The 24829-nt window shown below is 55.1% G+C and overlaps 1 protein-coding gene across 1 annotated transcript; it reads right to left on the reverse strand.

The window, feature by feature from the left end:
• Window positions 1–2132: 2132 nt before the first annotated feature.
• Window positions 2133–24628, reverse strand: ZNF282 (zinc finger protein 282). Its single transcript, XM_045792393.2, is given in 9 exon segments — window positions 2133–2986; window positions 2988–3024; window positions 9241–9354; window positions 10481–10594; window positions 12471–12590; window positions 13943–14062; window positions 14601–14727; window positions 21601–22020; window positions 24351–24628. Coding segments are annotated over 9 exon segments (1944 nt in total). The 5' UTR covers window positions 24516–24628; the 3' UTR covers window positions 2133–2259.
• Between the last annotated feature and the right edge of the window lie 201 nt (window positions 24629–24829).

The following is a 24829-nucleotide window of genomic DNA, read 5'->3' on the forward strand; positions in this document are numbered from 1 at the left end:
CTGCCTGGTGGAGGTCCACACCGAGTGTCACCACCTTTAATCAGCTCCAGGAGTGGAGCTCACTCTAGGACATGCCCAAGGCCAGTGCCGGAGGCTGGGGTGTCTCATGGTGTAGCCGAGGGACATTTGGTGCGGTGGCATCTGCCAGACCAGGATGTGGGAACCAGACAGCCCTGGCCCTCTCACTGGCTCACTCACTAACCCTCTTTGGGAATCAGCTCCTTGAGGTTAAAATAAAGGGAGGGACTCCAGCTATGTGTTCAGGTGTTCCAAACCCATGTCTCAAACGTGAGTTCTCCCCCTTCTTCGCACTCTCAACAGCCACAAAAATAAATTAATTTAAAAAATTAAAAAAAGTTGTTGGTCTTATTCTCCATGATTTAGATTATGAAAATATTGATTTCCTGCATATACTTTTTAAAGCAGAATACTGCCTCCTCCCAACCAAGACACTGGACTAGAGTGTTCCCTCCTGCTCTGAACAAAACAAAACTCCACTGAACTTGAACTTCTCAACTCCTTAGAAAGCAGAAGGAAGAAAAAAAAAAAAATCCCAGTTAGCTGGATTCCAGTTCACTGAGGCTTCACTGCACGGAGGCACGCTGCAGAAGCCCCTGGCCTGGTGAAAATGCAGTCTGCAATCTGGACACCGTTTATTTAATTTCGAGAATTCCCTTTGCATGGCAAAAAGGGGTCTGAGGAAAGCAGAGCGGCGCCGATGAGGGGAAGGGTGGAAGCAGAACGCTCACAAACGTGGTGCCGCTGCCGGCTGCCCACCGTGCTCCCTGAGCTGGGAGAGAAGCAGGATCCATGGGAGGAGCAGGAAAAGTCATTCTTGACACAAACAAGGGTCTTGGGGCGCGCCACCCCATCCCAGTGCCTGGTCATGCAAAATGCAGAAATGGAGACCGTGGCCCCTCAGGACCACGGAGCAGTTGCACCAACTCAAGGGAGTCCTTTGGGCGCCTCCCGAGGCGCCTGCAGGGTCTGGGGCCGAGTAGGGACTGTGTCCATGTCCTTGAGCATGGTCGGTTAACAGATAGCACCAGCTGGGAGGCCCAGGGCAGGAGACTGAGGCTCTCAGACTCTAGCACCCACTTGCCTGGCCTTCCTGGCAAGAGACTCCCTTCCTTGCCGGCTACTCCAGCAGCGGGAGCCTCTCCCGCACCCCTTAGCCCTGGGGGAAACTGGAATAAATCAACAAAGTGAGGTCTGACCCAGGGCACCAGCTGCCTCTGGAGGGCCGGGTCACTATGGGCAGTGAAAAGATGCTGCACCAGATTGAAGGACTGGAGGTGGGAAGGACAGGCTGGGGGAGGGGACCTACTGCCCAGGAATGCCTACAAAGGAAGAGCCTTTCAGATGCACAACCCAGGGCATTGTGTAGCTGACCGGTTCCTCAACCCCCAGAAGCCCCAGCAGTTGGCCCCCTGCTGCTTCTGAGTTTTTGGTGGCTCAGGGGAAGGAGACAGGAGAGAGACCAAGAGAGGCCAGGCCAGAGAAGTCTCTCAGACATGGGAGGTAGGCAGTGTGTGTGGTGGGGGACACTGCACTGGGGTCAGGAGCCCTGGTCCCAGCCCTGCCGCTCTCTTCTTGTGTGATCCTGGTAAACCATCCACCTGGGTCTCTTTTCTCAGTAGGGACAATCCTACCCCACGTACCTCAGAGGGACAGGCTAAGGGTAAAAACGGATAACGGATAGAAAACACGTTTAAAAAAGTATAAAGCGCTATTAGAACGCGAGGCAGTGCTGTCATCAGAGATGTTACCCCTTAGCTCATCCCTCATCTCCCCGCCACACTTCTGCTTCCTTACTCAGCATCTCTTAACCTTAGGGCCTTATTTATCTCAGAGGGCTTCAGAGACTCTCTAGTTGCTTCCCCCGATCACAAACTGTGACTCCAGTGGCCCAACGGGCACGCTAGGTGTCTGAGGGGGATGCCCGAAGCCTCTCGCCTCCTCACTGTTCGTTCTGGCACCTTCCCTGGGGGCAGATGCTCAGCCAGCCCCTTGGTCCACCCTATGAGATGAGCTGGCCATCCATTCAGGCCGGACAGGTCTAGGGGACCCCTGTCCAACCCTTGGGGGACCCTGTCTGGAGTGCAATTCCTCTTCCCAATTTCCAGCAGGTGGCAGGCAGAGGGAGGGAAGGCGCGCCGAGAACCATGGGCAGGACCAGGGGTGCTCCGGCCGCCTCCCCAGGCCCTCCCCCCCACCCCCTGCTCCTGCCGCCGGGCCCTCCCCTCCCCCAGCCCAGCCCTAGTCGTGCTCGGGCGGTGCCTGCAGCGGCCGAGGGGCGCCGAGCCCGGGGCCGCCGCTGTGCACGCGCAGGTGGTCCTTGAGCGACTCCTTGTAGCGGAAGCTCTTGCCGCACTCGCCGCACGTGTAGGGCCGCTCGCCCGTGTGGATGCGCTGGTGCTTGAGCAGGTTCTGCTTGCGGATGAAGCTCTTGCCGCAGAGCGCGCACTGGAAGGGCCGCTCGCCCGTGTGCAGCCGCTGGTGGTTCTGCAGGTGCTCCTTGCGGCTGTAGGTCTTCTCGCACTCGGAGCACTTGTAGGGCCGCTCGCCGCGGTGCGTCATCTGGTGGCGGATGAGGCCCGAGTGGCAGTTGAAGCTCTTCTCGCACTCGGCGCACTCGTACGGCCGCTCCTTGGTGTGGCTGCGGTGGTGGATGATGAGGCTCTTGCGCACGCCGAAACTCTTGCCGCACTCGGGGCACGAGTAGGGCTTGCTGCGCGCGCCGTGCAGGAGCAGGCTCCGCCGCAGGCCGCCCTGGCAGCAGCTGCCGCAGCCCCCGCCGCCCCCGGGGCCCCCGCCCGCGCCCCCGCCGCCTGCGGCCCCCGCCTGCGCCCCGCCCGCGCCCCGCTCCCCAGCCAGCGCGGGGAAGCCTTCTTCTGGGGGCCCGGCGCCCGCCGCGTTCGCGTTCTCGGCCGCCGGGAGCACAGGCAGGCTCTGCGGAGCCGGCTGCGGCTGTGGCTGCTGCGGGGGCGGGCGGCGGGTTCTTCACCAGCAGCAGGCTGTCACCTGAGGGGGGGGGGGGGGAGACACGGAGAAGTGACGTGCTGACGGCGCTCTGTCCGCCCCGCACCCCCGCCGTCCCTGAGAGGGGCCCAGGTCCTTGATGGATTTCCCCTGTGGCTTCGTGCGAGTCGCAGGCAACCTGGGCCTCAGTTTCTCTGAAAACTGAGGGGGCTGAGCCAGGCCAGTGGCCACGTTCCCTATGGCTCTGGGGCTCCTTGACCCTGACCCGTCCCAAGCCACGGGGCGGGGGGGGGGGGTACCAGAAGTGCGTGGAGCAGGTAGCACGCAGTTAGGAGAGGAAACACCTCCAGAAAGCAGGGGCTGGGATGGGGGTGGGGGTAGGGGTGGAGCTTTGTGGAAGTCACGTTGGAAGGCAGAACTGGCAGGAAATAATAGGACTTAATTGCATTCTGATGTTCAATGCTAATTTAAGGAGAATCTCTTGACTGGGGGAAAGAATGTACTAGAACGTATCCAAGGTGAAAGCCAGACAGGTGGCACAGAAACGAAATGCAAGGAGTGGGGACCAAAACCATGCTGCGATTTTCAGTCGTGTTTCCTCTAAGCAAGTGGCCTTCGGACTCGAACAGCAGCATGGTCCCGGGGCCCACCCTGGCGTCTGACCCCATCTGCACCTTGACCACACGGGACCGGGGCTCTCTCACCCCGGTGTGGAGATCGCTGCCCTGCCAGCCCTCCCAGAAAGCACTGCTGTGGCCCACAAAGGGTGGCCTTTTCCTCGGATCCTTGGTTCTCCGCTACCTTGGCAGTCAGTGGGGCACCAAGTCCAGGCTCTGAGCAGCCGAGCAGCGAGCCCAGGCCCAGCCCTCTAGACTTCTGCTTCAACTCCTTTGTGTGCCCACTGTATTTAGGGGTCTTTTTATTCCTTCACCGCCACCCCCCCCCCAGGTGCCCATTCACAGTCCTCTCTCCCTGGAGGAGTCTCTCCTCCATGAGGGGCAGTTGGTGGACGAAGTGGAGAAGCCTTTGTCCCCAGGTCTTGTTGGCATCCTCGACCCAGGTCCCATCTGCTCCCGAGGCCATTTCTCAGGCCACCTCAGCCAGGCTTCCACCCTGCCATGCTCTCAATGTCTGACTGAGGCCCGTCCTCCTTACATGACACCCCTAAGCACATGGGGCTCAGCCTGCCCTCTCCATTCCCATCAAAACTGAGCAAGCAGAGAGCCCTCTCCACAGGACAGGGGCCAGCAGCCCAGGCTGAAGTTACTCTCCTGGTCTCGCTCCCGGTGCCAGATCTTCAATCCTGGGGGCCTGACTGTGGGCCTTGTTTGTCCCTCCACACAATCTGCGCCTCTCACCCCTTCATAGCTGTTATTCTCAAGAGGACCCCAAGGAAACCACACGCATAGGGGCTGTTTCCTAGGAAACCCAGCCTGAAACAGTCCTAATCCTACCGTGATAACTCTTCAGACACGGTGTGTGCGTCAATCCGCTTTTCTCACCCTTTGATCTCCCTTCCTGATCCAGCGTGGCTCCCGTGGTCAGCGCTGGGGTCACTTGCCATGAAACGTCCTTTATACCTCTGCTCCTCTCTTCTCTGCCCTGCTTGCCTGGGGACCCCCAACCATACTCAAGCAGCTGAAGACAGCTGGAGAAAATTGCACAAATCTCAAAAGCACACCGCCCCCCCCGCCCCAGCCAGCCAGGCACCCTATTGCACTTCTCAGTGTGCCCTACTTTTCCATTCTCTGCGAGGATGTCGTCACACCTTCTCCTCCAAGCCTCCAATGTGAGGACTTCCACTCCGGACCTCACTGGCCAGGAACTGATTCAGACAGAAGCACATGACCTCGTTCTGGCTGATGACATGTGAGGAGGAGGCTTCTGGGAGTTTCCTCACTCCTTAGAGTGTAGGAAGGATGGCCCTTCCTTTCCCTCTGGTCTGGAGGTGACTGCTTGGAACAGCTGCCGCCATCTTGTTCCAGCCATACCAAGAAAGCAGAGCCAAGAGCTGGAAAGAACCTGGGTCCCGGATGATGTAGTCTCATCCTTGAATCCACTGAGGCTGAAACCGAACTTCCTCTTAGTTTGAATCAGGGTTCTAAAGCAAATGGAGAGCAGCCTACTGGACACAGTGGTCCAGTTATCCCCCAAGTTAACACTCTCCCGGGACCCCATGTGCTCCCAAGCTCCAGCTACTGTGTCACCTCATCTCTCTTCCTTTTCATACCAATATTCCTGTTGAGTTCTCCACCCTTGATTTTACCGTTCGCTTTCAAACTCTTGACAGTCCCCACCCACTGGGTCCCAGCACAGCACCGAAACTACTGTTGTCAAGGTCACCGCCAACCTCCAACCTGCCAAATCAATCCACCGTCCTCTTCCCAGTCCAGGATATTCAACCCCTCTGTGTTTGAGCTAGTCGACCCCTCCCTCCTGGAGGAAGTCTCTCCTCTTAGCCTCAGGGATGCCGTGCGCCTCTCCATTTCCTCCAGGCTCACACCTGGGCCTCTTCCATTCGTGGTCTACATTCCCCCTAGATCTCAAAGAGGCTCCAGCCTTAAAACAGCCTCGGTGTAATAAATTTAGCAGGTTTTTGTCCTTGGTTCCTAGGAGGTAGCCTCTAAATCATTGGAATTTCCAGGGTGATAGGAGTGTCTTTGTTATTCATGGTAGGCTCTGACGTTTTATGCTAACAGGGTAATTCGTGGTAAGTGCCTGAACAGTGTAAGCTAAAGGGAGGACTCAGGATGGGGGTTGGGTATGCCAGAAAGGCCATCCACAGGATTAGAGGGCTGGGGCTTTGAGCCCAAGCTCTGGGGGAGGGGACAGGCTAGAGAATGAGATCACCTCGCCGCCATTAGTTCAATCAGTCATAAGTATGTAAAGAAACTCCAGTAAAAACTGGACACAGAAGCCTGGGTGAGCTTTTCTGATAGGCAATACTCTCCGTATTGTCACACATCACTGTGCTGGGACAGTGACACTCCAGATCCCACCGGGGACAGACAACAGAAGCTTCGTGTTTAGGACCCTTTCAGAATTGGTCCTATGGATTTCCTTTTGGCTAGTTGTGATTTGAATCCTTTTGCTCCAATACATCTAATTATAAGTGCAGCAGCTTTCCTGAGTCCTGTGAGCTGTTCTAGTCACCTGCTGAACCTAGGGGTTAGTGGGAACCCCTGGATTTGTAGCCAGTGGGTCAGAAGTGAGTGGGCTGGGAACCCTCGAACTTGCAACTGGTGTGTGAAGTAAGAGCAGTCTTACGGAGGAGGACACCTCACCTATGAAGTTTGGTCTAATTCCAGGTAGTTGGTGTGAGAAGTCGTTGCAAGCTACAACCCCCAAACTCGTCTAGCCCGGAGCGCTCCCTTGAACGTCAGGCCCCGCTACATTCACCTGCTTACGGGATGCCATCTCAGGTCTAACAGGCCCGAAGCAGAGCACTGGGTTTACACAGTAAGTGGCTCTTTCCCCAGGACTCAGCATTTCAGTCAAGGGTGCTGCTGCTCTCCTGGTTCCTCAGGGCCCAGCCCTGGGTGTCACTCCTGACCGCTGGCCCACCACACACAATCCCTCAGTGACACTTCCGGAGTCTGTCCTGAATCCGTCCACTTCTCTCCATGCCCACTGCCCCCATCCCAACTAGATGACCGACGGCCATCTCTTCACCCGCTCTGTATCAACAGCGTTTGCTTCCTAAAGGGCTTCCCTGCTTTGGGCTCATGGTCCCCACCCTACTCCAGTCTGTTCCCGAACCTATCTTTTTATTTTATTTTATTTATTTATTTATTATTATTATTTTTTTTTTATTTATTCGACAGAGATAGAGACAGCCAGCGAGAGAGGGAACACAAGCAGGGGGAGTGGGAGAGGAAGAAGCAGGCTCATAGCAAAGGAGCCTGATGTGAGGCTCGATCCCATAACGCCAGGATCACGCCCTGAGCCAAAGGCAGATGCTTAACCGCTGTGCCACCCAGGCGCCCCCCGAACCTATCTTTTTAGATCGTAAACTAGGGGGCATTTGGGTGGCTCAGCTGGTTCAGCGTGTGACTCCTGATTTTGGATCAGGTCATGATCTCAGGGTCCTGGGATCAAGTCCCACGTTGGGGCTCCCTGCTCAGTGGGGAGTCTGCTTCTCCCTCTCCCTCTGCCTCAGGCTCGCTCTCGCTCTCTCTCAAGTAAATGAATAAAATCTTTAAAAAATACACATTCTTTAATATACAATTGAGGAATCCCTTTTACTAAAATGTAACGTCCAGTTAGGCTGAAGTCAAACAGGACGCCAGATCTTTCTTGCATACCCCCGGGGCTGGGGAAGGAGTTTGGCAGGAACAAGTACCCTATAGTTCTGTGTTTTACTTTCTACTCCCACTCCCCTCTCCCTTTCCAGCTCCTCTCCAGAAGACATGATTCCATGTCTTTAAACCTCAAAGAAACTACAGGTGACGTACTATTTTCGACATTAACAAGTGGAAGGCAGGCCCACTTTGGGAGAAAGTCAAGAGGCTCTGGTGACTGGGCCGGTAGCAGGAGCATTTCCAGATGCTTCTGTCACCCAAACTCTGGACACTGCCACCCTAGTGCTAAGGTTCGAAGGCCTCCCAGAGATAAAACAATACGAAGCAAACGGTTCTGTGACTTGGCATACCCAAACCCAGGAGGTAAAACAGTCTGGTCACTTGCAAGCCTCATAACCTCCGCACGGACTTCCCTAGATCTGCTCCCACCACCACACAGGTCTCCAGGAAAAGGCTCGTCCAGGCCCACATACTCCCAGCTGACTTGGAAAAATCAGACAGTAGCATCGAGGGACAAAGATTTGGGCAGTTCCTGGCACGAGGTTGGATGGACTAGTATGACGTACGCCTTCAAGGCCAGAAATAGTGGCCTGAGCGCCATCAAGAAAGAAGTGGAAATTGCTGTCACTTCTTCCCGTCCTCACAGACAGAAGCCTGGCTTCCCCTGTCCCATCCCACCCCAGCAGCAGGTCAGAAGAGGAAGCACTTGAAGTTCTGTTTGAAACGAGGGCATACGCTGTTCCTCTCCTGCCCCCTGCCCACTCCTCCAGTCCCAGCCTGCCCTTCCAGGCTGGACTAAATTTGTCTCACAGGCACTGGGATCCACTTACCCGACTTCTAAATGGCCTTCCAGATCAGAGATAATCTGTGTCCTCAGCTCTTCCCTGGATTTTAAGCTCCTGGAGGGTGTCAGGAGTGTGCACAAGGGATATGTTTAGCTGCTTCTTCAACACTCTGACCAGCAGACACTAAGTCAGCCGTCTTGAGAAGAAGATGGTAGTGGGTCTGGCAAGGAATGCCAGCCAGACGCTAAGAGTGTTAAAGAAATAATTCACGAACATATGCCTAAGGTCACTGGCCAATGAGCGGAACTTCAAAAAAAGACCCAGGAGACCCAAGTCAGGTGAGACCTGTTGAGGGTAAAAAAAACCAAAACCAAAACAAAACAAAAAACCCTCTCCCTGTCTGAGCTTCAGTATCTTCACCAGTTATTGTGGGGTGTCCGCTCGGGGCTGGCTTGGGACTCTGGCCAGTGTTCCCGGTATGTGAGCCGCCTGCCGCCTGCCGCCATCACCCCTGCTCAGGCACCAGTGGGTCAGCCCCTCCCAGCCCGCTCTCCTTTCCCTGCGCTTAGAGGCCGAACTGCATCTCCCCAAAAGATGTGTTGAGTCCAAACCCCCAGGACTGCAGAAAGTGACCTTATTTGGAAATGGGCTCTTTCCAGAGGTAATTAGTTAGGATGAGGTCATACGGGAGTAGGGTGGGCCCTGATCCAGTCTGACTGACGTCTTTAAAGGAAGACAGCCAGGTGAAGACACAGACCCGCCGGCAGAACGCCACGGGAGACAAAGGCAGAGACCGAGCGTGCACAAGCCAGGGAACGCTCCCCATCGCCACAAACGCCAGAAGCTAGGGCTAGGCAAGAAAGGGTTCCCCTACGGCTTTCAAAGAGGGCATGCCCCTGCTGACCCCGACTTCGGGCTTCTGGCCTCCAAAACCTGAACACACAACACATTTCTGCTGTTTTAAGCCACCCAGTTTGTCGTACTTTGTTAGGACAGCCCTAGGACAGAAGCACACCTGCCATCCTCCGGAAGGAAAGGGGACAGTGCCTGGATACAGACAGGCGAGAGGCTGCCGCGACAGAACATCACCTATGTGGGGCAGGGGGAGGCAGAGGCAAGCAACCACCCCTGTGGACGGAAGACCCAGGGGCCCCAGGGGGCGCATTACTCACTGGGGCCAGAATCTAGTCCGAGCTCTCCTTCCATGGAGTCGCGGGGGCCCCATGGGTATGGCTGCTCCTCCTGCTTGATCCATGACAGAATGTCATGCGCTGAGATCAGAGACTCTGTGGATAGAAAGAAGGCAGTCTGAGATGCTGTTCACTTCCACTGAGCCTCCCATCAGAGCTTAGAGAACCACCACGTGCAAAGGCCACTGCTGGCGCTCGCAGGACACCTGACAGTTGTGGTCTCCCTGTCTCATGACTGGCCCTCCTCACCCCCCCAGCTGCCCTCAGACATGGCATCTCGCTTGTGCTCGCTCCATCTGGAGTTGGCCAGGGAGGAGGAGGCCTGACCCAAAGTCTCTGCGGATGCAGAACTGAGATCAGAACGTGCATCTTCCAGCTCTGTCCACGGAGCCCCGGAGCAAACTGTAGGTCCAGAACAGGCCAGAGGGAAGCCTGCTGTCTGACGGCCCGTGGAACCAAGGGCTGAGTAGCAGGACCTCAGAACCAGCAGTGGGAGAAGCGGTGAACAAGGGTCTCGCAAGAGCTGTAGTGCAGACTGCTGACTCTATCGGGAAGGGTTAGCTTTCCCTCCTGGCCTGGGTCCCTTCAGTTTCTCCCCTGTGAAGTCGTAGGGTCGAAACGGCAAGAGACTTTGTGTCTGATCTTCCCTTCCTGGTATGTGGGGGAGGATGAGACTCTGGGGTCATAACCAAACAAGAGGACACTGGACTTCTCCAGGTGTGTAAGCGCGTGTACGTGCGCGCGCGCGCACACACACACACACACACACACACACACACACGTGCAGGCCCCGACAGGTGGAGCTTCTTTATTGTTCTATTGACCCCACCCAGAAGTTTCTTGGAAGGCATTTAACTAGTGTTCATCCACGAAAACTTGCAGAAAATGTAAATTTCTTTCTTTCTGTTACAGAAATATACACAACTTTTAAAAGCCTTTCTAGTTATATTTATTGTTCGAAAACTGTGGTTGTGGAAATAATTTTAGTATCAGTTACGTTGACACAATAAATTATCAATGTAATGATTCGTTTAGAAAAGCCCTCTGTACTTTACGAATGGTTATTTTCCAAAATCTGTACGAAGGTGGTAACTGAGGAACACGCTGTGTTTTATTCTCTGAGCCTTTCACTGGCCTTTAACCAGAAGTGATCAGATTCCCCAGCATACAGAACTCAGTAAGAGTCTCCTGTCCTTGACATTCATCCCGGTGTCCTGCTCACCTGAACTGGGGTCCGTTGGAATATCTCTCTCTGCCAGATCCTGCTGATCCCATACGCACGGGTGCTCCTCCTGTTTAATCCGGGACAAGAGGTCCTGGGCAGAGGCCGGTGAGTCTGTGCAAACAGAGCAACGGAGGCGTCAGGGGACACAAAATGCCTGTACGTTTGTGCGACGAGTAAATCTCTCATTTCCTGCAATTATTTCTTTTCCCTAAAATCCAGGCATAATTAAAGGATGCTAATTAATTGAAGGTGTAAGTTGGCTTGGCCCCAATTAATGGGGCTTTCACTGCAATAAGGGTATACTGTAGGGAGGCGTCATTCATGGTGACTTCCAGAGAGTCTGTGCTTTGGGAACGTCAGTCCTGAGACTGAGACTCAGCTCGAGCACAGACACCACCATGGACAGAGGTATTCCTGAGGGGATTTTCCAGAACAGGATGCCTTCCATGAAACCGTTTAGATCCACCACTTTATTGGGATTTTTCTTTCTTCTTCTTTTTGGATTTATGTACTTATTTTAGAGACAGAGAGTGAGCACGTGAGCAGGGGGAGGGAGAGAGGGAGAATCTCAAGCAGAATCCGTGCTGAGTGTGGAATCCCACGTGGGGCTCGATCTCATGACCCTGAGATCATGACCTGAGCCCAAACCAAGAGTCAGACGCTTAACCCACTGCGCCATCCAGGCGCCCCTTATTGAGATTTTTCTGAGATGCATGCTACGTCTTCTTTCTTCTGCGGTCTGTTAAACCTCATTTAACTTTATTGCCTTCTTATCTCTTTCAGATTTCTTTGAAGATACTAATACCGTTCCTCCCTCCAGGAGCATGCCTGATGGAAAGGGACCGGCCTTTCCCCCACTCAGATGCCGCTATCACTTACCTGGGGGTGTGAGGCCCTGACTAAGGGGGGGCTAAGGTTTGTGGAGCTCCAACCTGTGGATAAGTACGTTATTAGATCTTGTGATGGGTAATTTTGTGACAGCCAGTACCCACATAGTTGGCCAGACATTATTCTATATATATATATTTTAAAGATTTTATTTATTTATTGGAGAGAGAGAGAGTGTGCGCACAAGCAGGGGGAGCAGCAGGCAGAGGGAGAGGGAGAAGCAGGCTCCCCACTGAGCAGAGAGCCCGATGTGGGACTCGATCCCAGGACCCTGGGATCATGACCTGAGCTGAAGGCAGATGCTTAACCGACTGAGCCACCCAGGAGCCCCCCAAAGACATTATTCTAGATGTTTCTGTAAACGGATTTTTTTTTAGAGAAGATTAATATTTAAATCAGTAACCCCTGCCTTCCATAATGTGGGTGGGCCTCATCCCAACAGGTGAAGGCTTCCATCGAAAAAGATGGACCACCTCCAAGGAAGAGGGGATCTGGCCAGCAGACTGTCCTGGGTCTCCAGCCTGCAGATTTGGGACATGCCAGCCACCACAATCACTGAAGCCAGTTCTCAAATCAGTCCGTCGGTCTCTCTCTCTCCACATGCAGACAAACACCCTGTGGGGTCTCTGGAGCACCCCAACACTCATACGCTCTCAGAGGCTTCTCACACAGAGTCCAGCTGGAACGCCATCTGAGAGGAAGCCCCCAAACTACCCCACGGGCACAGAGGCAACAACCCATAAACACCTGAAAGCCCTTCCTGGTCCAGAGCAGGTCCTACGCACTGATACATTCCCCGACCACAGTGCTTCATCCTGAAGTGTCTTACACTTCGGACTTCTGCCCTGATTCGCCTTTCCAAGGGGAGGAAGGAAGTTAAAAACTGATACAAAAAGAGAGAGGAAACAGGCTGAGCCAAGCCCAGATGTGCTATGTTCGTGCCTATGGGAAATCCTAGCTCTCTGCCCATCCCGGACCCAATCCTCCATTTCCAACTCTGGCCTCTGGCCTGCCACACACGATGGACGATGCCCGGGGCCTGCAGACCATCTGGCCCTTTCCTGCCTCCCCAGCCTGGGCAGCTACTGGGCTCACTCACCAGTAATGGACTCCGTGGGGATGGCTCTTTCCTCCAGGCCCCGCTGACCCCGGACACACAGGGCTTCCTCCCGCTTCACCTGCGAGGACGAATCCTGAGCAGGCACCAGGGGCTCTGCTCCTGGGGACAGAGAAGCATGTCATTTGGTGTTTTTTCTGAGCAATCATCATCCAGATGTTCTTGGGGTCAGGAACGCAGCCGACAGCACTTGTCAGCACGGGAGCCTCGGGTTCCTGTGGGCAAGTGCGGGGGACCCCGAGAAGCAGAAGGTCCCAGGAGCAGAGAAATAATCAGTGTTCAGGACAAAGGGGTAGGCCAGGCCTCAGGATGAGCTGTAATAAGGCTGGGAGAGAGTTCCAGAAATGGCCCCGCCTGGGTTTGCTGCTAATCAGGACGAGGTACAAGATGTTCATTTTCATTTTTCACCCCAGTCAGAGAGAGGTGGCCAGACACACACACAGAGCAGACACACACGTACACCCACGTGCACACACTCACACACACATATCATTAGCAAGCCTTCCGCCTGGCCTCATCCTGGGTAGTGCACAGCGCCCTCACACGTACAAGACAATGACATATCCTCTCTGTAGCCCCCAAGGCGTGACAAACAGGGTGTGTCCTTCCGATGCCCGTGGTGCGATGTGCTGGCCCTGAGAGCAGGCGGCTCAGGTGGCGGGGCGGGGATCCGAGGAGGAACCCGAAGACTTGGATCCTTGTTTCCACTGTGCCCCCAGCCCAGCAGGGGAGCCACCTGACCTCTCTGCCTCTCGGCCTGCTCGTTCCACCCACAACACGGGCACAACGGCCACCGTTCCAGTTCACGCACGGGGATGGATGACAACAAGGTGACACTGCTGAGGTCCAGAGCCTTAAGCGTGAAAGGCTGCCCCAGCGGCTGACCTCAGCACCTGCAGCTCTTAAAGATGGGGAGGGGGCCGTTCTGATGAACCGTCCGCAACAGGCAACGGCAGAGACAGAGAGCCGATCAGTGGGGGCTGGGGGCTGGGGGGACGTGGGAGTGACTGCTCACGGGTCCAGGGTTTCCCGTGATGAAGAGGCTCTGGAATTAGATCATGGTGATGGTTGCACAACTTTGTGAAGCCCTGAATTATACACTTTAAAAGGGCGACTTTATATATGGCACACGAATTCTATCCCAACGAAGAGAACAGACTGGAAAGGAGGGGGCCGCCTCCGAGCGACCTTCTAAGGGAACGTCCTGAAGAAGGAGGACAGAGTTTGTACCATAAGGCAGAGAAGACAGCTCAGGCTTGGCTGTACCCGGGACAGCACCGCTCAGGAGAGCTGAGGCCCTGAGGAAAGGCCTGAGGACACAGCCGGGACTAGAGCCCTGGCCCCTTCGTCCCAGCGAGAGCTGACCGGGGCGGCGATGTCAGGAACTAGATCTCCTCGGCTCCTCTCCTGCCCTGCCCTGCCCTGGACCTGGAGCTCTTTTCAGCTGCCGTCACCTGTGTCTGGATCCATGAGAATTTCTCTCTCTTCTGGGTCACGCTGCTCCCACACGCAAGGCTCTTCCCTGGGCTCCACCTGGGACGGAGCATCTGGCTTGGGCACTGTACCCTCCGTGTCTGGAATGAGTTGGAGGGGAAGGAAGGACACAGTGAAGCTGACCAATGGATCCTGACCTAGAGCAGTGGCAGAAGTCTCCCGTATCCCAGACCCCCTCCCCACCAGAGAGCCCCTCTAGGTGGCAGCCACGACCTGTGTCAGCTAATCTCTTCGGAGGAACCCTGGAAACAAGTTCACAGATTCCCAATTTCTGGTGTAGAAATAGCGGGACTCCGAAAGCCAGGAGCAGACAGACTGGCTCGTCCCAGGCTATGGGGAGGTAGCGTGTAGTCACGTGCCGATGATGTCATTTGGCCATATTCCAGAACAAAAGCGGCACAGCGCTCAATGCTAGAGTGACAGGCCCTGCTACTGGGTTTCTGTCATCTGGCTATACTCATTCTATCTTTACATCATTATGCACGATAGTTACTTGCATTTCCATGAGGGATGAACACGAACGCTTTGCTGGGGGTGCTGCGTGCGAACGTGGGCTGATAAGCATTTCGCTGCCCTCTGCACAGACTGCTCGCCCCGGAGGAGGGAAGGATCTCTTACCCAGGGACATCAGGGTTTTGTAGTTCTCCTTCACAAGGTTGTTGTAAAGCTCCTTCTGCCACTCGTCCAAGTTCTTCCACTCATCCTCAGAGAAGTAAACAGCGATGTCGACGAACGTCACGGGAACCTTGGCCAAGAGGAGTTTTAGTGTGGCACCTGCTTGCTTCTCCCCACAGCCTCCCCTCCGTCGGCCATGGGGCCCCTTCCACCCCAGAGCCTGCTTCTGCTTGCCATGGCTCCCTGTCCCCCAGATCCCAGCCCAGCCTACTGGAGTGGAGCCAGCCCACTCCATTCCTGATCTTCTCGTGCTCCCCCAACAAGGATGGTCAACACTGCCCTTTTTATGAGGCATTTAACCATATCTTCTGTAATTGCAAGTTTAGGGAAACTTGATGCCTCAAGGTAAAGCAAAGTCAATGTGCTGCTTTTGGCGCTCAGGGTGACAGAAGTGTGGAAGGTTCTCGGCGAGGGGATCAGTGAGCTGAGTACAGTAAAACCCTGTCATAAAACCTGTATTTCCAGTCGGGTTACCTCAGTAAGGTACACAGTTACCTTCCTGTCGTTAAAACACGTAAATTGAAGGCATGTGCTAAGACTCCAGGATCCCGATGGGTTTCGCTCACCGCCCCGTCCCAAGCATCCAGAGGCACAGAGGCGGGAGCCAGGAAATATTTGGCGAGTACGCGGAACGGCTGTTGCCAACACTAGGACGTGCCCCCGCAGCCTGGGTCCACCACCCCGATGCCGGGCCTGTTATTCTAGGCAGTCTCGTCTGTTCTACAAAACTGTTACTTCGGTTCGACAAGCGTCCTCGTCTGGACTCATCTCAGACGCTCACCGGCATGGCCTCGCCTCGCCTCGGACCACATCGCTCAGGACAGTGTCACTACATGACTTAACATCCGAACTTCCCTTCTCGGACACACAGCCTTGCCCCCCGCCCAAGCCCCCCGCTCTCACACCCACGGGACCAGCCTTTCGCTCGCACTTGGAGGTCCAACCCCTCCCTTCTCTCCGGCCCTAATTTGAGTCCACTGGTCTTCGCACATGCGCACGAGGCCAAAGCTAGGCTATGTGGCACCTTTGTGCCCATCAGGAAAGGACAGCCCTCTGGGCTCCAGGCCCACTGGTGTCCAGCTCAGTGAGTGGGCAGTGCCTTTACATGAAGTAGAAATGGCTGCTCTCCCATCAGGCGTGCATAAGCCTACGGCTCTCCTGTGCAGGTGTGGTGTGCACACTTGTATGCCACCCACTGACTGACAGCTCACCCACCAGCCGTCTTTACATAGAACAGAACTTTTAATTTCCTGGACCTTCCACCAGACTGGGGCATATCCCTAAGCTGCGAAAACCGATACAGACCACTTTCTTCACTTTCATTTCCTGCCCCAAGACAAAAGTCACAAAATTCTGCAGGGGACAGCCACCATAGTTCATGCCACTCGTCCCAAGGCTGATCTGGAAGCCTCTGGTGGCTCTTGTGGATATCTCCTGTGCTCTCTGGGAGGCTTCTTTCAAACTCTTCCCTCTCCCCCGCCCCTCCCCCCGTCTTCCCCATCTGTCCTGGATCCTGATCCCAGGTAGCTGCTGGCAAACTCCCTTGCCCTTCTCACCAGTGCCAACCCCCCGCTAATGTGCCCTTTATTTCTCCTCCAGCTTCTGTCTGTGAAACTCAACCCAAACAAACTTTTCTCTTTGACATCTCAGGCTCTCCCTCGCCAGCGGCTTTCCTTTGAGGGTCATCCAACCTAAGATGAACCGCCACTCAACTCTGCCTTCTCACTGGAAACACCCCAAGAGACCCGCTATGTTTTCTTCTTCACAATCCATGCATCGTTTAGCACCTTCAGATCTGTGTAGGAACCCCCAGGCTCTGAGACCATACCCTGGAAGGCAGTCAGTGGCCTCTTTGGGTACGGTTAACTCTTCCTTTTCAGACCTCTTTGCAAGGGCAGATGAGCTTTCTGGAATCTTCTTCTGCTTGTTTTCCACAACTCTGCTTCCTCCTGACTGCCCAGCTTACTGCCTTCTCTTCCTCCAACCCCAAGGCTCTGCCCTTACCCTCCCCTGTTCCTTCGCCTTTTCCTCAGCAAGTTCACTCTTTGCACAACTTTAGTGGTTACCTCTTTGCGGACGATACTCTTAGTTTTCCTTGCTCCCTTCAGAGTTCAGATTTCAACAGCCTCTGATTGGCTCCTTTTATTCATGTTTTTAGTACCTCAAAGTAAATGTATCCAACACCCGAGTTCATCGTCTTTTCCAACATGCCAACTCCTGTGCCTCACCTCACCATTTCTATGAAGAGTCGCAATTCTGGAATCATATTCCCACAGTTGGAAAGCGACATCACTACATAAAAACCTCCCTGTGCAGAAGTCTGAGACCGGCCAGAGACGGCAGGGAGCCTCAAGTCTACCCGGACAGAACAGACTACCTGTGAATTATCTGTCAGCCAATTAACAGACACACTAGAATCCAGGAGGCACGAAGGATCCGATAGACAACAGCCTTCCTTGAATCCGACAGAGAATGCACTTAGCATGGCCAACAGTACACCATGGGCTATCGCTATTACTAGCAACATTAATTAACTTTCTCATGGTGCTTCACAGTAGTGGGTTTTAAAATATGTCCACAAATTCTTTGGCCGTCCCTTCAAAAAGTAGAGCCTAGTGTCCTCCCCTTGAGCGTGGGCAGGATTTAGTGATTTGCTTCTGACAAACAAATTTAGGAGTGACATGTACAATTTCTGACACTAGGTCAAAAAAGACAGGACACCTCCATCCGGGTCTTTCTCTTGGATCACCCACTCTGGGGGGAGCAGCTGCCATGCTGTGAGGACACTCAAGCAGCCGTGTTCGGAGGTTCACACAGTGAGGAACTGAGGCTTTGCCAACAGCCAAGTGAGTGGGCCGTCCTGGAGGCAGATCCTCGAGCCTCAGCCAAGCCTTCAGATGACCATGAACTCAGTCAATAGCTTGATTATACTTCATGAGACCCTGAGGCAGAATCACTCAGCCAAACTGCTCCTGAATTCCTAACCCACAGAAACTGCAAGATGGCAAAGAATTACTATTTTAGGCTGCAAAGTTTCGGGATAATTTGTCACACGGCAATAGAAAACTAAGACAACGGGGTACATAGTGTTGTCCATCAACAAAATCAGTGAATCCTCACAACCCGGGTCATAATGTGTTATCATCTTCATCTTACAGGTGAGAACACCGAAACTCAGAGTGACCAGTTGGGTGTTTACTTAAAAAATGACTTACTTATACTTCACTGCTTTCAAAAGAGGGACCGAGGAGGCTCAGAGACAACGAAAAACATACTTGACCAGTTATGGGAAGACAATACAAGCCAAGATTCAAACCCTAGTCCTCTGATTCCAGACCCCATAATCGTTCCACCATTCCACGAGGACACAGGTCACCTCGGGACTCCTAATGCCTGATCCCACACCCAGAACACACAAAGGTGCCATGGGAGGACACAGCCCCGAGTTGAGACACACAGCACAGACAAGAAAGGGTGGTGTGTGAGGACATGTTGATTGTACCAGAGAAGCAGTGTGCCAGACCATACCAAACAGGGGTCTCTGCGGCTGCAGCGACAGGGGACAGCCTAGGGAGGAACCAGACCACTCTTACAGCTCAGCTCTACGAGGCCTCAATCCACCACTGCCAAGCAACTCTGCTGGCAAAGTCACTGGCTTGGCTGCCTCGGCTGACACGGAGACCTAGAAGACCCAGTCCGTCACGTGGCAGCGGGAGCTGTCCGGCGGGACAGATACTTTCTGGATACTGACTAAAGCTGGTGCAGCTACAGGAAAGGAGACACAGCGGTGAACCAAGCAGAAATGACATTCTGGGCAGGGAAGACCATCCAAGAAGACAAAAAAGAAGGAAGTATTTAAGGTGCCTGATGGCTCAGTGCCTTGGAGAAAATGGGAGCAGCGACAGGGAAAAGAGTGTGCTGGGATTGGGGGGGATGTGGTTCTTTGGTGTTGGGGGGCCATGGAAGGGCAGACCCCTGATGGAAGTGATGGGAAGGGAGCCAGGCAGGCTCCCAGAGAGGGAGCTTTCCCATGGACGGAGGTCCCTGAGGTGAGACTGTGTGGCTGGAAAGGAGTGGACAAGAGGGGCAGAGGGGAGATGAGGTCAGAAAGGTAGGGCTGGAGAGGGGGCCCCTGACAGAACAGGGGCTTTTATGCTGCATGAGGTGGGATGCCATTTGGGAGTTTAAGCAGAGGTAACTGATTTATATTTTTAAAGAATCACTCTGGCTGCTCTGCTGAGAGCAGATTGCATAGGATGAGGGACAAGGACAGAGACAAGGAGACCAGGCAGGAGGCCATGGCAACTATCAGAGGTGAAGTGACAGTGGCTCTCACCAGACGATGGTGGCAGCAGAGGAGGTGGAAAGGAGTGGTCAACCTGGGGACAGTATTTTGAAGAAAAGGCAGATGGCATTTACTAATATATTGGAAGGAAGGCTGAGAAACCCCAAAGGCTTTGGCTCGAGCCGCTGGAAGGGTAGAGTTGTCTTCGTGGACACAAGGAGGGGGTAGAACAGGTTTCAGGTGGAAGGCAGGAGTTCAGTTTGGTCGTGTTACATCTAAGATATTTATTGAGTCTCGCTGCATTAGCAGGTAAGCATGTGAATCCGGCATTCGAGAAGGAAGTCTGGGCAAGAGACACGGAAAGAACGGGCAGGGGGGACTGCATTTGGGAGCTGACAGCACACAGGCTGCATTTAAACCCTGAAACTTAGTGAAATCATGAGAGAGGAAGCGTAGATAATGAGCCAAAGGTCAACACCCAGCCCTGGACCACTCCAAACATAAGATGTCGGGAAAAGGAGGTGAAGCCAGTGAAGGAGGCTGAGCAGGAGCCACCAGGAGATAGGAAGAGAATCAAGAGAGGTCACAGGGAAGCCACATGAAAAGGTGTCTCAAGGAGGGGGTGGCCACCTGCATGTGATGCCACCTTCAGAGCAGAGAAGATGAAGGCAGAACTGTGGACATCACCAGGGCTTTGGCAAGAGCAACAGGATGAAGGGGCGAGGGGCAGAAGCCTAACTGGCAGAGGCTCCAGAATGATCCAATCAACACCTTACTGAAACACTGAGAATAGAGGAACATGTTCAACGAGACCATGGAGGATGCAGCAGCAGAATCCGGACACACAGAAACTCAAGAGGATGCGCGGCCTAGTTTCTACAGATGGATTTCAAGGAAAAATGAAAGAGATGCAGGAGGAACTGACAGATTTAACAAGACTTAAAAGACATAGCCCCTTCTTAAGTTCTGATTCAAGCAAACTAATAGAAAACAAATTAAACCGTGTTTGGAAGAAAAGAACATCTGAATACTGATTGGATATTTGAGTGGGCTGAGCTTTTGTGGTGGTGGTAGTAACACTGAGCTCTTATTTCAGAAAAAGAGTCTCTCCTTTCTGAGCTACACAGTGAAATATTACCCCAAATCCCAAAACAAAACAAAACCCTGATGTCTCAGACTGGCTTCAAAGTAAAACGGGAGGGGTGCCTGGGTGGCGCAGTCGTTAAGCATCTGCCTTTGGCTCAGGGCGTGATCCCGACATTCTGGGATCGAGTCCCACATCAGGCTTCTCTGCTGGGAGCCTGCTTCTTTCTCTCCCACTCCCCCTGCTGTGTTCCTTCTCTCACTGGCTGTCTCTCTGTCACATAAATAAATAACATCTTTAAAAAAAAAACCAAAAACCAAAATAAAACGGGAGGGGATGTGGGTGGGGCTTTAGAGGAAACAAGACTGGTCGAGAGCCAACAGCTGTGGAGGCTGGATGATGGGCACGTGATGGTTCCTCACAACTATTCTATCTATTTGTGCGGATGTTTGAGCTTTCCATAATAAAAAGGTCAAAAAGGAGAGGGAGAGAAGGAACTGGACACAGCAAATGCAACACGTTTAAGGAATTCTGCTTAAAGCGGAGCAGAGAAATGAGGCCCTAACTGGAGGGAGAGGCAGGGCCTAGGAGGTCTTCATCACAAAGATGGGTGATGTTCTAGGACGTCTAGAACGACCAGAGGGGGAAGAGCTGATGACGCAGAGGAGAAAGGGGAGAAGGCAGGGAGGCCGGGGGAGGCAGTGAAGGGTGGCAGGGTGGGCCGGCGAGGCCGCAGGCTCGAGGCAGCGCCGGGTGGATGAGCATAGTGGCTGTACGTGTGCCTCCTGTAGCGACTCCGTTCTCAGTAGACCAGAAGGCTGGGTCATCGACCTACAGTGCAGTGTTGATGATCCGGGGGGTGGGGGCGGGTGCAGGAGGACAGGGATTGGAAGAGGGAAGTGGAACATGAATTCTGAGCTGCAAGAACGGCCCGCAGAGGGGATGGTCACAACTTCTCAGGAATTCCCGTTAGCGGGGTTTGTCTCAGCTGCATTCAAATGAGCGTGTACAAAGATAACCAATGACAAGAGGTCCTGTGCAGGTGCCAAGTGGAAAACCCAAGCATGAAGAGTGGCAGGAGTGTGCAGACACCCAGGTATCTCGGGGGTATTGGGAAAGGTGACAGGAAAACCTGACAGAAGCAGGCAGATTCTGTGGGCAATGGTGGAGGGCAGCCTGATGGAGGCAGACCATTCACGACTAAGTTGGTTAAGTGGAGGTAGGCTTTAAGAGACGCTGAAATCAGGGGCACCTGGGTGGCTCAGTCAGTTGAGTGTCCAACTCTTGATTTTGGCTCAGGTCATGATCTTGGGGTCATGAGATCGAGCCCCACATCCAGCTCCACGCTCAGCAGTCTGCTTAAGATTCTCTCCCTCTTCCTCTGCCCCTCCCCCCACCCATCCACGTGCACTCTCCCTCAAAAAAAAAAAAAGAGACAGAGAGAGAAAGACATTGAAATCATACAAGAGGGATCCACAGAGTTCTGTGGGAAGGACTGGCCAAATGAAATCAAGAGTTTTGCTCACATGTGTTGGTCCTCACTTCCATCCCTGCCCCTGGGGACCACCACGTACCTTGGGGACCTCCCCCTTGCTGCCCGGGGGCAGCCTCAGGACCCAGAAGTTCCTATTTCTCAGCAGGTTCTCCATGTTCTCCAGCCGCCTCTGCAGCAGCCCGTACTCCTGCAGCAGGGTCCCCAGCACGGCCCACTTGCTCTCCATATGGTTCCCGAACTCCACGGCCGTCTTCTCGCAGTCCGCCAGCTTCTTCTCAGCCGTCCCCGTCCGCCCCTCCAGATTTAGCAGCTGGCTGGCCTGGGCATCCACTTTCCTCTCCACGGCCTGAATGGCAGCCACCACGGTCCAGAGTGAGATCTCTGCCGTAGGCAGCTGGGGCTCTCTCATCATGCGGTCAGGGAAGACAGGTGCCCTGTCTGGGAAGGGCGGGAACTGAAAAGGCATCGGTCGCCGGGCATCCATGTCCCACTCTTGAGCCTGTGTGCAGAGAAGAAAGTGACAGCCTGGGCTGAGACCCTATGTGAGGCGGGGAGGGGGGCCTGAGAACAGAGAACAACTAATCAGATGCCCCAGATTCTCGTTCTTCTGCTATGCTCCCACCCCCCCCCCAGGCTATGGTGTTCATTCCTGTCCCCAGCAATGAGTCAAGGAGCCACCCAGCCGACCTTCCCATTTCTTGCCTGCAGGAGTCAAGATGGTCACTCGTTTACCCACCTGACCCTTCGCAAGTCAAGGCTGTGGACCCCCACCTACAATGTCACCTACCACTTTCGCAGCACAGCTGCGCTCTTCAGGGGCTAGACCTGATGATGAACTCTCTCTAGAGTGGCCTAGTGCCTTCTGATTCAAAGGAAGAATTCTGGCGTAAGTCATCTGACCCTAATCTCCTGTGCAATCTCTAAGCAGGTTAGGGCAAGAATGATTATCTCTGCTTTAAAGATGATGGGATTGAGGCACAGAGACGTGGCTGGTCATTCCACGGCCCCTGGTTTCACCGCCCACTGCAGCAGCGCTGGGTGCCGCGGGTAACAAAAGCACGGTTCAGGGAAGCGCTGCTGCCCCCAGACCCAGCAGGGCTGTGACCAAGGGAGACCCCAGAGAGCCCAAGTGAGTGAGCAGACGAGCAGGTTTCTTTCCATATCCAACTCTTGAATCACATTTTCTAAAATGCAAATAGGTTTGCCAAGAAACGTCATTCACTGAGGAGGGGAGGAAGGGACATGCCCGAGAAGAGACTTCCCAGTCTCCTTCCTGACCCTCGAAGGTGAGGTGCCATGGGTCCACGTTGGGAGCTGAGCCCTACAACCAGGAGACGGTGGTCCCAGTTCACTGGTGACCTGGGAACTGACCCCATACCATACCAGTACCCGGGGCTTTCTGGCCAACAGCAGGGCTGGTAATCAACTCTCCTTGCCACGTGGGCTGGGAGGAGGTGTCATTTTCTTTCCTCTCTGTTGCTGCTGACAAGGCCCTCGGGCTGGGCAAAGCGGAGGCCTGCGCTGAGAGGTGACGTGGGCAGGCCAGCAACAGGCATGCCAACTGCCCTCTCTAACTCCAAGCAGCTGTGATAGCCACAGAGGAACATCCCACAGCTTCCAGGGAACTGCTCCGAGACATGGGATAAAGGGGAGCAGGGCCCTGGGTGCCAGAGCCTGCTAAGTAAAGAGGCGATGTTTCCGTCGAAGCCATCCATCGGAGCTCATGTAGGCCTTGCTCCTCACCGCCCACAAGGGCTGACAGTGGAAGTTCAGAGCGTCACGGGGCCCAAATGACTTTTGGAAGGTTTGGAGACCTAAGACTGAAAAACGATCCCACACAACACAGCAACGCCTGGCTAACTGGGCAAAGCAGGGTTGAGACAGCGAGCCAGGAGCAGAGGGGGCTTCTGCGGGGTCAGCCGGGGGGGGGGGGCAGTTCCCACACTCTCCCCGGGAACACTACTCAGGACTCGTTCAGCACCAAGTCCTCACGTCGTACACAGTACACGACTCCAAAGCACCGACTCTCGACCTCGGCGCACACTGAGAGCCTTACGGAGGTTCAGGAACTGACTGCTGTCTACTCTCCACCCAGAGACGCTGATTTCACTGGTTTGCGACGAAGTTGGGCGTCAGGAGGCTTAAAAGCTGCTCAGGTGCCTCCAATGTGCCCCCAAGTTTGCCAACGGCTGAAAAGCAGGCACAGTCACCTCTCAATGGCCCCCTTCCTCCGTCACGCCCGGTGCAAGGGAAAATTGAATGACTCGTTATACTTGGTGAGAGATGGCAATCCAACATTAATAAAAATCTTTCTGTCGAAGGGGCGAGGGTGTGCACCCGATGGGGCACTCGGTGCGCACACGGCCGGGGCACAAGTGCGGCGGGCCGAGCGCGAAGGCGAGCCCGGCCGGGGTGGGTGCCACGGTCACGGCTCCGCTAGGTCCCCGCCGCCTTCCCCGCGGGGCGTCCTCCCGGCGCCCGCACCGGGCCCGGCCAGCACGCGGCCTCGGGGCCTGCTGCTCGGCGGCGCGCGCGGGCCGGGCCTGCTCGGGCGCCGGGGCCGGGCGCGGGACTCGGGGCCGGGCCTGCTCGGGGCCGCTGCGCCCCGCCTGCCGCGCGAGTCCGCCGGCGCCCCGGCCCACCCCGGGCCTCCGATGCGGCGCCCGCGCGCCGAGGGCCCTCGGGCGCCGACGCCCCCCACTCCCACCCCACGGCCCCCCGGCGCCCGCAGCCCCGCGCCCGCACCCCCAGCCCCGCGCCCCGCAGCCCCGCGCCCCGCCCCCACGGCCAGGCGGCGCGGCCATGGCGCTGGGCGGGGGCTGCACCCACCTGCATGGGCGGCATTCCCTCGGCCATTTCCCCGCGCAGCGCCGGCTCCTGGTGGCAGACCTCCTCCGGGGGCAGAGCCTGGGCCCAGCTCCAGCTCCCGCTGTCCAGCCCCAGGCCCTGGATGCCCAGCTGCTGAGGCTGCGGCCGTGTTGACACAAACTGCATCCTGGGAGTGCTGTTCCCCGCTCGGGCCGGCCAGGGAGAAGAAGAACGTTTTCCAGGCGCCTTCCCCCTCGCCGGGGCCGGACAGCTCCATCTACAGCCCGTAGGAGCAAACAGTCCCCTTCGGCGGCGCTCCCCGCCCCTGCGCAGCCAGCTCGCCAGCCAATGGTCTCCGAGCTCCTACCCGCCTGCGGGGACCGGCGGGGGCCACTTCGCGGCCCGGGCCACTCCCACCGCCGCCCCCAAAGTGGCCCTGGGAGGACATGCTCGTCAGAGCCCTCCGTGTGGGATGGCCTGCCCTAAAGTCCCAAACCATG

Source organism: Ursus americanus, chromosome 3 (assembly GCF_024610735.1).
Source record: "Ursus americanus isolate L20-20 chromosome 3, mUrsAme1.1.p, whole genome shotgun sequence".
Classification (NCBI taxonomy): Eukaryota; Metazoa; Chordata; class Mammalia; order Carnivora; family Ursidae; genus Ursus; species Ursus americanus.